The 14580-nt window shown below is 36.2% G+C and overlaps 1 protein-coding gene across 1 annotated transcript in view; it reads left to right on the top strand.

The window, feature by feature from the left end:
• EGFR (epidermal growth factor receptor) overlaps positions 1-14580 on the top strand; it is a 1653396-nt gene that overhangs the window by 1088336 nt on the left and 550480 nt on the right. The window contains exons 9-10 of the mRNA XM_044064990.1: positions 7950-8076; positions 8168-8241. Coding sequence (XP_043920925.1) covers positions 7950-8076; positions 8168-8241 — 201 coding nt within the window. The remainder of the gene's footprint in view (positions 1-7949; positions 8077-8167; positions 8242-14580) is intronic.

Consider the following 14580-nt stretch of genomic DNA (forward strand, 5'->3'; position numbering starts at 1 on the left):
CTCCAGGTATTTTGACTAGTTATGAAACAAAACATTTCTTTGCACACAGAGAATAACTTTGAATAAATCTTTTTCAAAATATTTGTTGCTTCTTGGAAATGCAGGAACTATATTTAAAAAGATTAATAATGAAATAAAATGATGAGAGAAAAAAAACATAGAACAAATCATTTGTTTTTTAGTCTCTTCTTCTTCTCTGAAGTCTTCCATGAAGTTTCAGTTGCCAGTCTCTTTAATGAAGGACTAGCCCATTCCATTTCTTCTGTTTTATCCAAAATCTTATTTTTTTTGATAAACAGTAAAGCAGAGTCTAAGTCATCGAAAATTTTAGGACCATCAGGAAGGAAGATTTTAAGCTTGGCAGGAAACAGAAGGTATGTTTTAAACTGTGCTTTTTTAAGCTCCCTTATTAGTGTCAGAAAAACTTTTCTTTTAGCTATTACCATGGAAGAATAGTCATTGTCAAAATGCACAGTTGTCTCATTAATCTTAACAGGAGCTTTAGCCCAAGCAGATTTAAGAACCATCTCTTTATCAAAAGATGATAGAAATCTAACTATAACTGATCTAGGATAGTTTTTGTTAGAGTTAGTATTAGCTATAGATCTATGTGCTCTTTCGATACCAAAGAGAATGCTTCTGGTAAGTCTAAAGTTTTAGGGAGCCATGTTGTTAAAAAGAAGTAATATTGTTACCTTCAATATTTTCTGGCAGTCCAAAAATCCTAATGTTATTGCGCCTAGATCTATTTTCCAGGTCATCCAGCTTTGTTTGTAAATGTGTATTTTGTTTCAGCAGAAACTCAGTGTTGATTTCCTCTTCTTGTATTCTATTTTCCATGTCATTCACAGCTTCTTCTATGCCTGTCATCTGGATCTTCTGTTGTTGCAGGTCTATATGTAACAAGTCTATTTGTTTTGTAGTTTTTCTATGAAGGTGTCTATTTTAGTATCCATTTTATCCATCTTAGCAGTAAGTTGCTGGATTATAATTATCAGAGACTGAAGTTCTTTCTTGATGCTGGAGTCTTGAGAATTTGTCTTACTGGAACTCATTTCAGACTGATAAACTGACAGGAAAATTTCCAAAGTGATTTCTGACAGGAATATTGTTAAGATTTCCTTTCTTTTTTAGATATAGTTCAAGAACTATATAAAACAAACATATATAGAAAGAAAATTACTTCAAAAATTAATTTTTTAAGTAATTAATTCCGGTCAGTGTAATGAAATTGGTGGAGCTGAAGAAATCTGCTGCTATCCTGTGTTCATCCTTGGCCACGCCCCCTCTTTTAACTTCTCTGACAGCCCCATCAGTTATAACACCAACAAAGCCCAGTACTGTTCTGTATTAATAAATCTGTCTTATAATTCCTTTGACTTTTAAAACTTCAGTTTGAACGCTACCTTGTCATTTTTTCTTCTGTCTCTATACTGCACGCCTAAAAGTGGTATTAAAAAAACACTCAGCTGCATGTCACTGCTAATATTTAAAGCAGTAATGTCAATGGGCATAAAACTTTACAGTAACACGAATCAAGCCCAGCAGTTTACAGATCATATTCTGACAAATGTTTGATTAACCATGACGAGATGTTTGTTAAATTTGCTTGACAGCAGAAATACAGCAGAAATACTAATAAGCCTGCCTTATTCTTTTTAAAGTGTCTTGCTATTCTGCCTCCCAACGATCTACACCTTCCAGCTTATGCCTTCTTTTACCTCTTCTGTTGCGCCTCTTGAATATTTCTCTGTATTCCTTCACAATCACTCAGTCTGGTAGTCCATTGCCTGGATCTGCAAATCTCTTTGTGAAAATACACTTCCAGAGAACCACACCTCTTCACCTTTGTTCATCCTGTTCTAAATGATTTATTCACATATCCCTGAAATGATCTTGTCCACTAACATCATGTTCCTGCTCTGCTCTTCTTTCCCTTTTTGGCTTCATAAACTGCATGGAGTGCTCAAGGTGTGGCCAGATCAAGGTCTTGTTAAGGTGAAGCACGGTACATTTGCTTATAAAATTTATCCAGTTGTAAATGAAGCTTCTAACTAACTATTCACATTAGGCACAACAACCCTCCAAGCTTCTGGCAAGATTAATTAACATATATCATACTCCCACAACAATTTCACAAATCTTATATAATAACGAAATTTACACGGACACTCAAGAAATAATACAGATATTTGAAAAAATATATAAGGAAATGTATGGACCTCATAATACCCCTTCATTAGAGAACTTTAACAATTTCATCAAAGATCTTAAATTTCCTAAGATTGATGACCAACAAATGTTGCTTTTAGAAGCTCCTTTTAATACAGAGGAAATTGCCGAAGCAATAAAAGGCCTAAAAAGTAATAAAGCACCAGGCCCTGATGGATTCACAACAAATTTTTACAAGTCATTTGCTCCTGAATTGACCCCCATCCTATGTAAAATCTTTAAACATATATGCAAGCATGACTTCCAAGATTTGTACCTAAACAATTCTAAAACTATATTTATTCATAAACAAAATACAGACAATACCAACCCATTTAATTATAGACCTATCTCCCTCATAAATGTTGACATTAAAATCTATTCCCTGGTCCTGAAAAATAGAATTAAAAAACTATTACCTAAAATTATATCCCCAGATCAGTCTGGCTTTATGTCAAGGAGACAAACATGGGATAACACCCTGACCCTCGATGCAGCCGTACATCTTCTTGAGAAAGACAAATCTCCTAGATACCTTTTGGAGTTAGATGCTACTAAAGCTTTCGATAGGGTCAACCTTGAATTCCTTTTCTTGATTCTAAAACAATTTAATATCCAAAATACATTTATAGAAAAAAATCAGAGCACTATATATATACTTACACCACATTGGTCATAAATAAACTTGTCTCCAATAAAATAAAACTTGTGAATGGTACAAAACAGAGATGCCCCCTTTCCCCCTATCTTTTTAATCTATATATAGAGCCCCTGTTCATGTACCTGGTGCAAAAAACATTTCACCATATACCTAAAATACTTAATAATAAACTTTTAATCTCAGCATTTGCTGATGACCTGATCATGTATTTTCAAACACGTACTTAGGTAAGATTAGAAAAACAATCGGCATCTTCTCAAAACTATGAAGTAAATCCATCTAAATCCTTCATATTTCAAATCAACTCATTAGGACAAAATCTCCTCCCTCTCCCAGACACAGAAATTAAAGTTAAACTACCTAGGAATTAACTTTGAACATAGCCAAAAAGACTCCTACCAAAAGAATCTTCTTAAAACCTGGACTAACATAGAAAATTACTTGGACAGGTGGAAACTAATGAAACTTTCAGTTCTATCAAAAGTGGCAGCAATTAAAATGAATATTTTACCAAAAAATATTAAACCAATTTAACGCTACCAACTTCTTTAAAAAAAATCAATAAAATACTAAATAAGTTCATATGGTTTCCAAAAAACCCAAGGATAGCTATAACAAAACTTATTTTCCCTAAAGACAAAGGAGGTCTGGAGTTACCAGACTTTAAACTCTACTATGATCTAATATGCACAAATAGACTTATTTTAATAGCCGACCACATCCCAAAATATGCGTAATCCTTTCCAAAATGGATTAATGTATGGTACGCTAATGTTTTAAAGACCAATATAAATCCTAAATCCATTCCATTTATAGATGGATCTAACCTAAAAGATATAAAATTTCATGCCTCCATTAAACACAAAATAAAAACCTTTCAATCGCTTCTGTCAGACCTACAACTAAAAAATGCTTTAACGCTATTACAGCCAATACACTTGAACCCAAATTTAAAAATAGGAAATGAAATGATCAGCCTAGATCAGTATCCACAAATCAACGATCTTACAGTCTGGGATCTATATAGTCTTAAAAACAAGTCATTAAAAGATATCAAACATCATCTCAACCTTAATAACAAATACACAATAATATTGAGAAAATTGATGGAAAATATATCTATCTTCATAGGCATCCCATAAGAAATAGAAAATGTAATAACAAACACACAGGCCTTAGTCAAGTTCTTAAAACTTCCAAAAAAATATGTTGTCAGCTACATACAAGTTAAGCACCTCTATAAAATACCAGCCCACCTTTACATCTGCTCAATACTGGAAAGACAAGAATCCAGAGATAACTAATGCTCAGCTTTCACAAGCATGGTTTAATACAAATACTCTCTCTACATGAAACTGACTTACACCCAGTTAATGGTCAACAATAATGCCTATTACACGCCAGAACGACTAAATAAGTTTTTCCCAAATAACTCACCTTTCTGCCCCTTCTGTCCATCAAAAATAGCAGACTTATTACATATCCTCTGGTACTGCAAATTTGCACATAACCTCTGGGACTCATTAAGAAGTAAACTCAACAAAATGGGATATGGGAAATCTACATTATCCTGGGAATTTGCGATTTTACATGTTAACTCACTTCACGTACCCACATCAGATTTAAGAATTCTGGTCCCCATATTTGAACTAGTCAAATTATATATTACTCAAAACTGGATAGACAGATCTAAAGTAAACTGGGGAGAATTTACGAATATGGCCCACACTTACTTAATCTCACACAAACTCATGATTAATGATAAAAAGAAACAAATATTTTTCCTAAAAATATGGAAAAATATCTTAGACCACATATTACAATAATAAATATCTTATCTTAATAAACATCAGTGATCTACGTCGCCCTGTGCGACTGTTGCCAAGCATTTTATGTTGGTAAAACGGACCGTAGATTACGGGACCGTATTTACCAGCATAATTATGCTATAAAGAACAAAAAGAACGACAATGCCCTTTCGAAACACATTTTAAATCATACTGGGCATAGTTTCCATTTCATGGGCATTGACCTTGTCAGAGTGGGCATCAGGGGGGGTCCTCAGTCCCTTCTACTTGAAATAAGAGAACTGGAATGGCAACTTCTATTAGATGCCTTCTCTGTTCCAGGGCTGAACGAAGCCTGTAATATTTCTGTCATTTTAAAATATAAAAGTTACCTGAGGTAGTATGGTTTTTAGGTGCAAGTGTTGTGTGACATTAAACTCTCACCTTCTTAGTAATGTGTAATTAGGTATGATGTTTAAACACACTTTAATACCATCTCCTTTTACACTTTATTATCGTATGGTTGTTAGGATGTTTTTAAATATTTTATTTTAAATACTTCAACTTTAGGGTTGTAATATAAATATTTTTTATTTTACATACATATGTTTGAATTTTGGATAATATTTTTTAATTTAGCTGCAAGTAATTTGTATAAATATACAAATAATTGTTTTTACATAAATTCTCAACTATTTGTGTATGTTGCCAAACCTGGCTAAAAGTTTTTATATTGAGTCCACTTGGCGCTTTTTTACTTGTCTGATGAAGCTTCTACATTGGTAGAGGCGAAAACGGAGTTTCATTAAAGTACGTTTACGTGGATATTATCTTTTGGCTCGAGGTGTTTCTATTCTCGTTTACCCCCTTCTTTTGGATACTAGTGTTTGTTTTTCGTTTATTCACCGATAATAAATATCTATGTTATAACTATGTAATTACCCACATTATTTGGTAGGGAAGACCCTGTCTGTAATAACTTTGAAATAAAATCTCTAAGCAGCATAATTCATTGTAAAATAACATGATTAGTAAAGGTTTATCTCTCAACTATTAGTGGCACTATTTGTACAGTTGTAAATAGTTGAGTTCAAAGGTTTAATTTACTTCTTATATTATCTACTCGTCACTTTTTGTTTCCTGATATTATGTCTATATTACCTCAGTTTATTTAGATAAATGTCTTATGGTGAATGTCTTATTGTGCTGGCTAATGTCATTTACTATACAGTAGATAACCAGTTCTTTTTTCTTCTGGCATGACAGGATGATATAGGCGGTTTATGTTAAATGTCTATAATGTTTTTTATTTTCTTTCATTGTATACTGTTTTTTTGTCATTGTTAACATTTAAATCTGAAAATGCAATAAAATATAAGTTGGGAAAATAAAAATCTGTCCAGTTGTGTGTAATCCTCACTCTGTGTTTCTGCTGCCTGACTGTACTCCAGGTGTGGTCAACACCCCAGGTCCTTTTGCTGTGTTGCCGTTGGTTGTACTCCCCTTAGCTGACACTGCCCACTAGGATGCCGAAGCTAAAGTACAGTTCCTTACATGTGCTTATATTAAGCATCAGCTGCTACATGTTTAGCCCTTACAAAGCCTTCACTGGACCACACTGAATTTGAACTACTGCCTTTCTGCCCACTTTTTCAGCATTCAGAAATCATCCCACCCCTGTTTGTTGTAAGTAAATAGGATGAGCCTGTACTTCATTCTGTCAAATACTCTGAAACAAAAACATTATGGAGCACTGGCCCAATAGGTAGAGCCCTACAGTACTCCACTAGACCCTTTCGTCAGTTTTGACATTGCTCCTAGCCCCACAGTCCTCTGCATCCTACCACATACTTTTCCGTGCCACTTTTGCTGTCATCCTGCTTTTGGGTTCAGGTCAAAAGCATTGCTGACATTTAGATGGCCCACATCTCCTGATCTTTCCTGTCAAACTCACCTGTACCCGAGTTGCTGGATCAGGTTTGAATAATAGCTACCTCATGCCATGAGTTAATGTGGTTGATCTGAAAATGTTCACTAGAAACACGATCAGCCTTTCCCTTATGACTATCCCCATGGCATTCCCTCCCAGAGATGTTATGGAAACAGATGTGTAGTTCTTAACAATATTTACCACTCTCCACCTTGCAACAGGGTATTACAGTTGTCTTCCAAACGTCTGTACTTCTGCACTAGATCACAGAGATCTGTCTAGTGAGACAAACAAGTAAACACATAAACAGTGATTTCTTGAAGATTTCCAACTGGGGTTTCACAAACATGCTGAACATCTTTCTAAATGTTCTGGGAGGAAACTCATCTATGTATTTCTTGTGCATTATTCTTCCTAAGAGCAGCGAGTTCCCTCTGAACCTCTACTCTTTCTACCTTGGTGTCTGTCAGGGGTTACTTTTCTGCACTGCTTGCTATCCAGCATGGCACCCTGCTCTTTACTTTTCTTTCTAAAGACTGAAGCTAAGTGTTTATCTAGTAAACCTACTTGTTCCTCAATTTTCTGTAATCTCCCTTTCATCTTTGCTCAGTCTGGCTAGTTGTCCCCCCATTTTCTTTCTGTTGCATGCTTAAAAAGCACTTGTTTCTTTTCTCTATGGTTAATGCCTTTTCAACTTTACCTTTGTGCTGTTATCATCTTTGTTACCTTTTAGCTAACCTTTTACTTTACATCTTCCACCTCACTTTTTCCCATCATCTTCTTGTAGGCCCTGTCTCAACTTTTCCCTTCATCTTCTTGTAGGCCCTATCTTTTGTGCAAATTGCTAACTTTAAATCTCTGTCTATCCACTTCGGCATTCTTGCTGGCGTTGCTAAAATAATCCTTATCTTTGAGCTATTAAGCTTGCCAATCACCTTCTTGTAATCTTATCTTACCTTGGAATCTGAATTTCAACTACTGAAATACTTTCTACCTTCAGTATTTCTTTAACTAACTTGTGCTATTTTCAGCTGTTGCAGAATGTTGCTACCTCATTTCTGCTTTGTTTTGACAGGCAGTTAGATACCCCCATATTCTGCATTTTTTTCTAACTATATGTTTGCTGCTATTATCTTTTAAGTTATTCCTTCTGTTGGTCAGGGCTCAGAGTAAATAAAGGATTTTAGCTTGTTTTTGAACTGTGGTTTCTCCCCAGGCAGTTCTCTTTCTTAAGTGTGCGACTCGCCAAAAATTTAAAGGATTCCCCTAAAATTGATTTATAGTACATTTTTCATGTTTTAATTAAACTTGTTTAATAATAAGAAAGATAATGCCATTTTTTTCATGTGTCCCAATGTAGACTGCAATGGAATTGGAATGGGTAGTTTGCACGGAGTTCTATCTATAAACGCATCAAACATTGACACCTTTGAAAACTGTACTAAAGTCAATGGAGATATCATCATTTTGCAGACTACATTTACTGGGTAAGACTTTGCTCACTGTCTGATTCTAGCATTAAACTGTTTCTACCTAACAGTATACACTGTACTTTAATTATCTCATTTTGTATTTTAGTGACATGCACACAAATACCCTGCCTCTGCAACTTCATAAATTGAATGTTTTTAAAGTACTGAAGGAAATAACAGGTATGTTAAATGTAGATATCAAGGTAGAACATTATTAATCTAAATATGTTTGTGTTAACTTCAATGTTAGGAAACTATGACACACATTTTTTCTGTGTACTCTCTTTGATCCATGCTGACAGGATTAAATGTCAAGACTGGCAAATGAATATTAAACTCTGTCTTAATTATTTTGTGCCTGTGCATGCTTTTGTATCATTTTCAAACCTATTCCTGGTATGTTATGACTGTTTAATATGTTTGCAGTAAGGCATGGGAAGGTGTGCATGGTAGATATATTACTGCATTCCTAGGTCTGTTCTGAGGCACAAGCCGAAGGGCAAGTACCTTACAGTCCCCTGGGGTGTGGTAATATCAATACCATGCACAACCCAAATACCCTATGCCTTATTGCTCTTACAGAATATGTTGCTGTGAAATTTGAAGGTTGAATTTTACATCTGGTCATTTGCATATGCTAGTCATATGTTTTTAATGTATTTTTAGTTCTTCCACTTATTTTAACCAATCGATTGCCATGGGGAGGGTTTAGAACTTTCTGTGTGCAGTTGTGGTATTGAATATTCAGGGTGGCCACTTACAGGGTTCTTACATCAGTCTGCAGAATGGTACTGCACAGTCCAGTTTATAACCGATGCCATCACTACATATCACCTCAACTGAATTCTGGCAGACGAATGAGCCAGGTAAGGAAATGCAAATGTTAGTAGTGCACTGCTTCATAAAAAGTATATACTGGTTTCTGGATGCCACTGCCTCAAAAATATACAGAAGAATAATTGTTCTGGTAACTCCAAGAATTGAAAGACATATGTGCCAAAAGTAATGTTTCCCCCCACAGTCAGTTTATCAAGTTGCCTTAGTTGATGGATATGATTGCTTCTTCCTCAAAATATTGTCCCAAGAAATGATTTGGTGGCAATGCCCATGAACTGAAAAGCACTTATACATAGTTACACTTTCACAACCACTGTAATTTAAGTTAGTTTACACAGTGTAATGCTGCTTAGCTTTATTTAACAGGGTATCCATACAAAAATGTGCCTGTAATTTGTATATTCATGCAGTTCTTTTACTTTTGAATGCTGTGAGTTCATATGTAATGCTTAAGTCAGACAGTTGTCTGACGAGTATTTCTGCTGTAAGCATCACAAATTATTACAAAGGCTCTTGAAAAACTATTACCAGCCAAAAATCTGAGCACTTAATTGCAAGTGGTGCACAACACCCCCCATCCCCAGTAGGACTGTGGAATAGTACTCAAATCATAAGTTAAAAAAAACAGAGTGACAAAAATGATGCAGAAATATAAGTAGAGTCACTGTAAAGCCTATAAGCTTTAATAGATGATAGTACAAAAAAATCTGTCTCAGTCATTTAGTTTTGCTTCTGAAAAAATGAAGATATAACATGTAGGTCCTCTTTTCTTAAATGAGTATGCTACCAGTATCTTAGTCAGGTAGTCTCTATTCCTGTGTACTTAGCAGCTACAGAAGTGTGATAGGGAGTTAGAAAAATCACGTCAAGAGGTAAATCAAGTCTGAAAATAGGAATACACTTCCAAAGGAAATAATAAAAACATATAAAGCCTGAAAATATGTATGTACTTCCAAAATAGGTAGAGTTGAGAAGTCTGTCATAGGTTAGAAGTTTTCTATTGCTATGGGGGCTGTTTCTGTTTGTTATACATTTCACCTCCCTTAACTGCTTCATTTGCTCTCTGTGGGGTTTATGTCTGCGGTTTTATCAAAAGTTTACATTTTACCTTTTTGTTTGATTGTTTTTGCTGTTTCTGACAAAGTAATATACTTAATCTAAGTTTTCAATGTAAAGTACAGATAATATACACCACAATCCTGAGTTTTTTTTTTTTGCTTTTCTTTTTAATTAGTATTATTTATGCAGATTGGTAATCTATGGGAACTGGTGCTGTTTCTGTTTTTTATAGTTATTAATTTATACACATATGCCTAGCAATTTGATTGGTGAGTTTTATTGCCCATTTTATATAAAACATTTGCTGGTATGATAATGATATCTGGCTCAGTATCCTCTCGTTCGTGTCTACAGTCAGCTGTATTATACAGATTAATTGTTGCAGTTGCTTTCCATTTCCATTATGCAGTAACAAAAGCCACTGGGCTAACTGTCCAGCAATGTGAACATTGGTTGTAGACGACTGCCACTGTTGATGTGCACCCTGATCCCATGTTAGAGTGATGTGGACCCTGATCCCATGTTAGAGTGATGTGCACCCTGATCCCATGTTAGAGTGATGTGCACCCTGATCCCATGTTAGAGTGATGTGGACCCTGATCCCATGTTAGAGTGATGTGCACCCTGATCCCATGTTAGAGTGATGTGCACCCTGATCCCATGTTAGAGTGATGTGCACCCTGATCCCGTGTTAGAGTGATGTGGACCCTGATCCCATGTTAGAGTGATGTGGACCCTGATCCCATGTTAGAGTGATGTGGACCCTGATCCCATGTTAGAGTGATGTGCACCCTGATCCCATGTTAGAGTGATGTGCACCCTGATCCCATGTTAGAGTGATGTGCACCCTGATCCCATGTTAGTGATGTGCACCCTGTTCCCATGTTAGAGTGATGTGGACCCTGATCCCATGTTAGGGTGATGTGCATAGATTACTTTAATAAAGTACATATTTCTACTTAATGGCCAAAATATTATACTTGTATTTTTGTTGTGCTTTTTATGTTAAAATGTTTACTGTATCTGAAATGGAATACTAGTCATTTGGAAAGCTAATGATGTACCAACCAAACCCTCCATCTGTATTTTCATTCAAAGTTACTGAAATCTGTGAAGCATAATTATGGTTTTCTGCCTTTCTTCTGGATAATTTCTAAATATGTAACTGGTAGTTATCAATGAAGTGGTACTGCTCTGTGAAATGTCACTCATTTTGTAATTGCCTGTATGCTCTACAAATTTATAAATGTCGACATTAAAATTAACCTTCATTTTGTAGATCTAGTTCTGTAACTCAGTATTCATTCTAATAGCAACTTACTTGTAGCTTTTCAGTTTAGAATCTTCAACATTTGTGTGCTAAATTTCTGGTTGTAGTTTAATCTCAAAATACACGTAGATGGTACCTTATGCCTTTATATGACTCGTAAAAATATCTGTGTAGCAATGCTATGTATATAGCTGTGGAATTCGCAGCAACACAATATCAAGTGGATTGCAAGTTTATCTAAGTAATATAGCTCAGAGATTCAAACCAAATGTTCACTGTTATAACATGGGATTTGTAATCTACAACCTTTAGTAAGAAAGTAATACTATGCTCAAAATATGAGACTGAGAGGACTGCTACATAATCCATATTCATAATTCTGCAGCTGTGCATGACCGACTAGGATCATTTGCCTTTTAGTACTTGTAACATGGCAGTAGTATATAGTTAACAAATACTGTTCATCTAAAGAGCATAACAATGGAAGCAGCTGGAATCAACCCTGGCTCTGTTGCTTTGACCTTAGTTGATGGTCACTTTTCTTTATACTACAATATCTGTGTACTCACCAATTTTTGTTTCTTTGCTTTATTCCTGTCTCTTTTGTGGTCTGCACCTCCATGCAGATTACTCATTGAAGACTGTGGATACATATACAGGCTGATACAGTGATTAATTAACCAAAAAAAAGCAGAACAATTTGAAAAGTAAAATCGGCATGTTGTTATAGTCACTGCAAAAAGTAAATGAGGATTAAGAAGTTAAAATATAAGCTGCTAGAATGTCATAGCATTTCACCCAGCAAGTTAGTACTGAAACCACTTCAGACTGGGCTAGAGACCCACCAGCTGCAATGAAATTCTTGAGCTATATTCCAAAATATAATTGTAATCACAGTCTAGAGAACCACTGGGAACTAACAAATTGTGCTCTCCCTGCTGCCAAGCAGTGCTAACTGTAATTTCTGTGCAGTCTGTCCAGTTCATGGAGATTGTGGTAGCAGATTCTATTGTGCTTTGTGTGTATCTGGTGCTGGCAAAGTGTGCAAGAGAAGTTTGTATATGGTATGGCTTGTTGGACAGGACAAAGCAGAGCTGGCATGCATGGTCATACTAATGTCACATTTGATATGATCCCCAACCTCACCTTGCATTATGCTGCTAGAGTAATGCAAGACAATACAGATTTATGTGCATAGTGCCCAATAATTGTACTGCCTGTATTAAAATGAGATATACATGGCAAAATTTGTTAAATTAAGCTTATCCCTTAACAGATAGGTTCTTTGACACAGCACCTGTGATGGGTAGCTGGGAATATTTAACAAATAGCTGAGCCTCTGTACTGAGATTACAGAACAGGAAGGGTTGCCTAACTGTATTTGAGTGCAAAGGGCTGCATGGCAATGTTGATTGTGTGTGCATGCACACGCACATGTGTACACACACTTGGGATGGGAATACAAGCTGAAAGCTTTTTCACAAACATCATGCGTTAGAGACTGCCCTACATGAGAGTGGAATGACTGGTAAATTATTGTGCATTTCCAGATGTGACTGGATGGGGTGTTTGAGGATCTGCTTAACTGTTTGCACTGGGAATGGCTTGCCTGAGGAATGGCAGGATTTACTCTAGTGTACATCACTGTGAGATAGACTTGCATGTGGGGAGAGCTAGACTTAGTCTTTCATGATGAGATCTGAGCAGCATTCTATGTTGATAAACAAATACTTATTTGCTTGACGTGCACAGAAAGTAATTTAGAAGTGGAAAGGGAGGGGAAAACAGTATTTATTTTCTGCAATTTATTCATGTAGTTGTTTGTTAACCGGGATGATAAGATGGTTTGCTTGACCCTTTTCATCAGTGACACAGGCTCAAAAAGGAGCAAAATTCAGAGAGCAAATAGCTGTGTGAGTAATTCAGGCAATGAAAAATTCTGTCTATCAGACCATAGAATGATATGTAAAAGCAAGTCTGTACTGTACTACAGATAGCATTTTACAAAGAACCACTGTGTACATCAGTGGATGTTGACATAAAATAAACAGAACCAAATGTTTCCTTGCTTATTATTGCAACAGAAGTACATACTGCTCTGATAAAGTAGCATGCAGTGTTTCCTCATTACCTCTGCTACCATGTATATTGACATTAGAGCCCTGAAGAGTTTGAAGTCTTATATCTCTTTTGTCATCGGAATTAACTACATTTGTCACTATGAGTACACTCTTACAAGTGGATGTTTGCTCCATCTCGCAATTTCATAGCACAAGTAGGCAAAAGACCACACACACAAGACTTTCATTTTTATATGTTTCCATGTAATGTCTTTTTGGTTCTAAACCTTAATCCATCACATAAGTAATAAAATGGCTAGTAAAGCAAACTTACGGGATCCCATTAGCCTTCCAGTATGAATTACTAGTATCTCTGCAGCATTAAATCCTAGTCTCGAATCTTCATTTTATTCATAAGTTCATAGGTGTTTACTTGGGTAATGACTGGAAGGGCCTTTTTAAGCCTAGCCATGCATCACAAATTTCTGGCAAGTTCTGGAATCCTTGATAAGTGTAAGCAGGGGCTTGGGAGATGAACCATTTCCTGTTGCCTGTGTCCATTAGAGACGCAGGTGCCAAACCAGGGATGAATTTCCTGTTCCCCATCCAGTTGTCTAAGTTATACTTGAATTGGATTAGGGAGAAACTCTGCTTCACATGGATGGGGGGGGGGGGCTGATCCATAGATGGGGTAATCTCTGGGATACATACCTATCTCCAGCAGGTCATACTTATATCACAGGCAAGGGTTAAGTCTTTATAATGGGTAATTTTAGTGGTGTTTGTTTTCTGGATATGCAGGAGATCCATCAAAGTGGGGTCTGACAATGCCATGTATCACTCTCCCCTCAAAAGCCTGTAAGAAACCGAATACAGGGATAGGGCCTTGAGGTGGTCTGCAGAGGACATTTTACTTAAGCACTGCATTCTTTTAGTGAGGAACCTCTGTGGAAATTCCAATTGTTGGATATGCCTGGTTCGGTACATACCAAAGGTGGCATTGTACTCGATGGCAGATCTGATGAATGCCGAATACAGTAGAACAATGACTTCCTTGTACTTAGATGCCTTACTCTTGTCTAAAAGTTGTGCAGCATAGAATTATTTCCTCACTACTGTACACACATGATGGTCAAAGGCTAGATTACTGTCTGTGTGTCCCTAAGTCCCTGACTACTGGGTCAACTATAAGAGGTGTGTTATCAGTATGATAATTACGAGTGGTGGATGACTTCCCAAAGGATACTGTCATACATTTCTTGGTATTTAGTTTTATTCCATGGCTCTGACACC

This window comes from Protopterus annectens, chromosome 3.part0 (assembly GCF_019279795.1).
Source record: "Protopterus annectens isolate FY-2018-M chromosome 3.part0, PAN1.0, whole genome shotgun sequence".
Classification (NCBI taxonomy): domain Eukaryota; kingdom Metazoa; phylum Chordata; order Ceratodontiformes; family Protopteridae; genus Protopterus; species Protopterus annectens.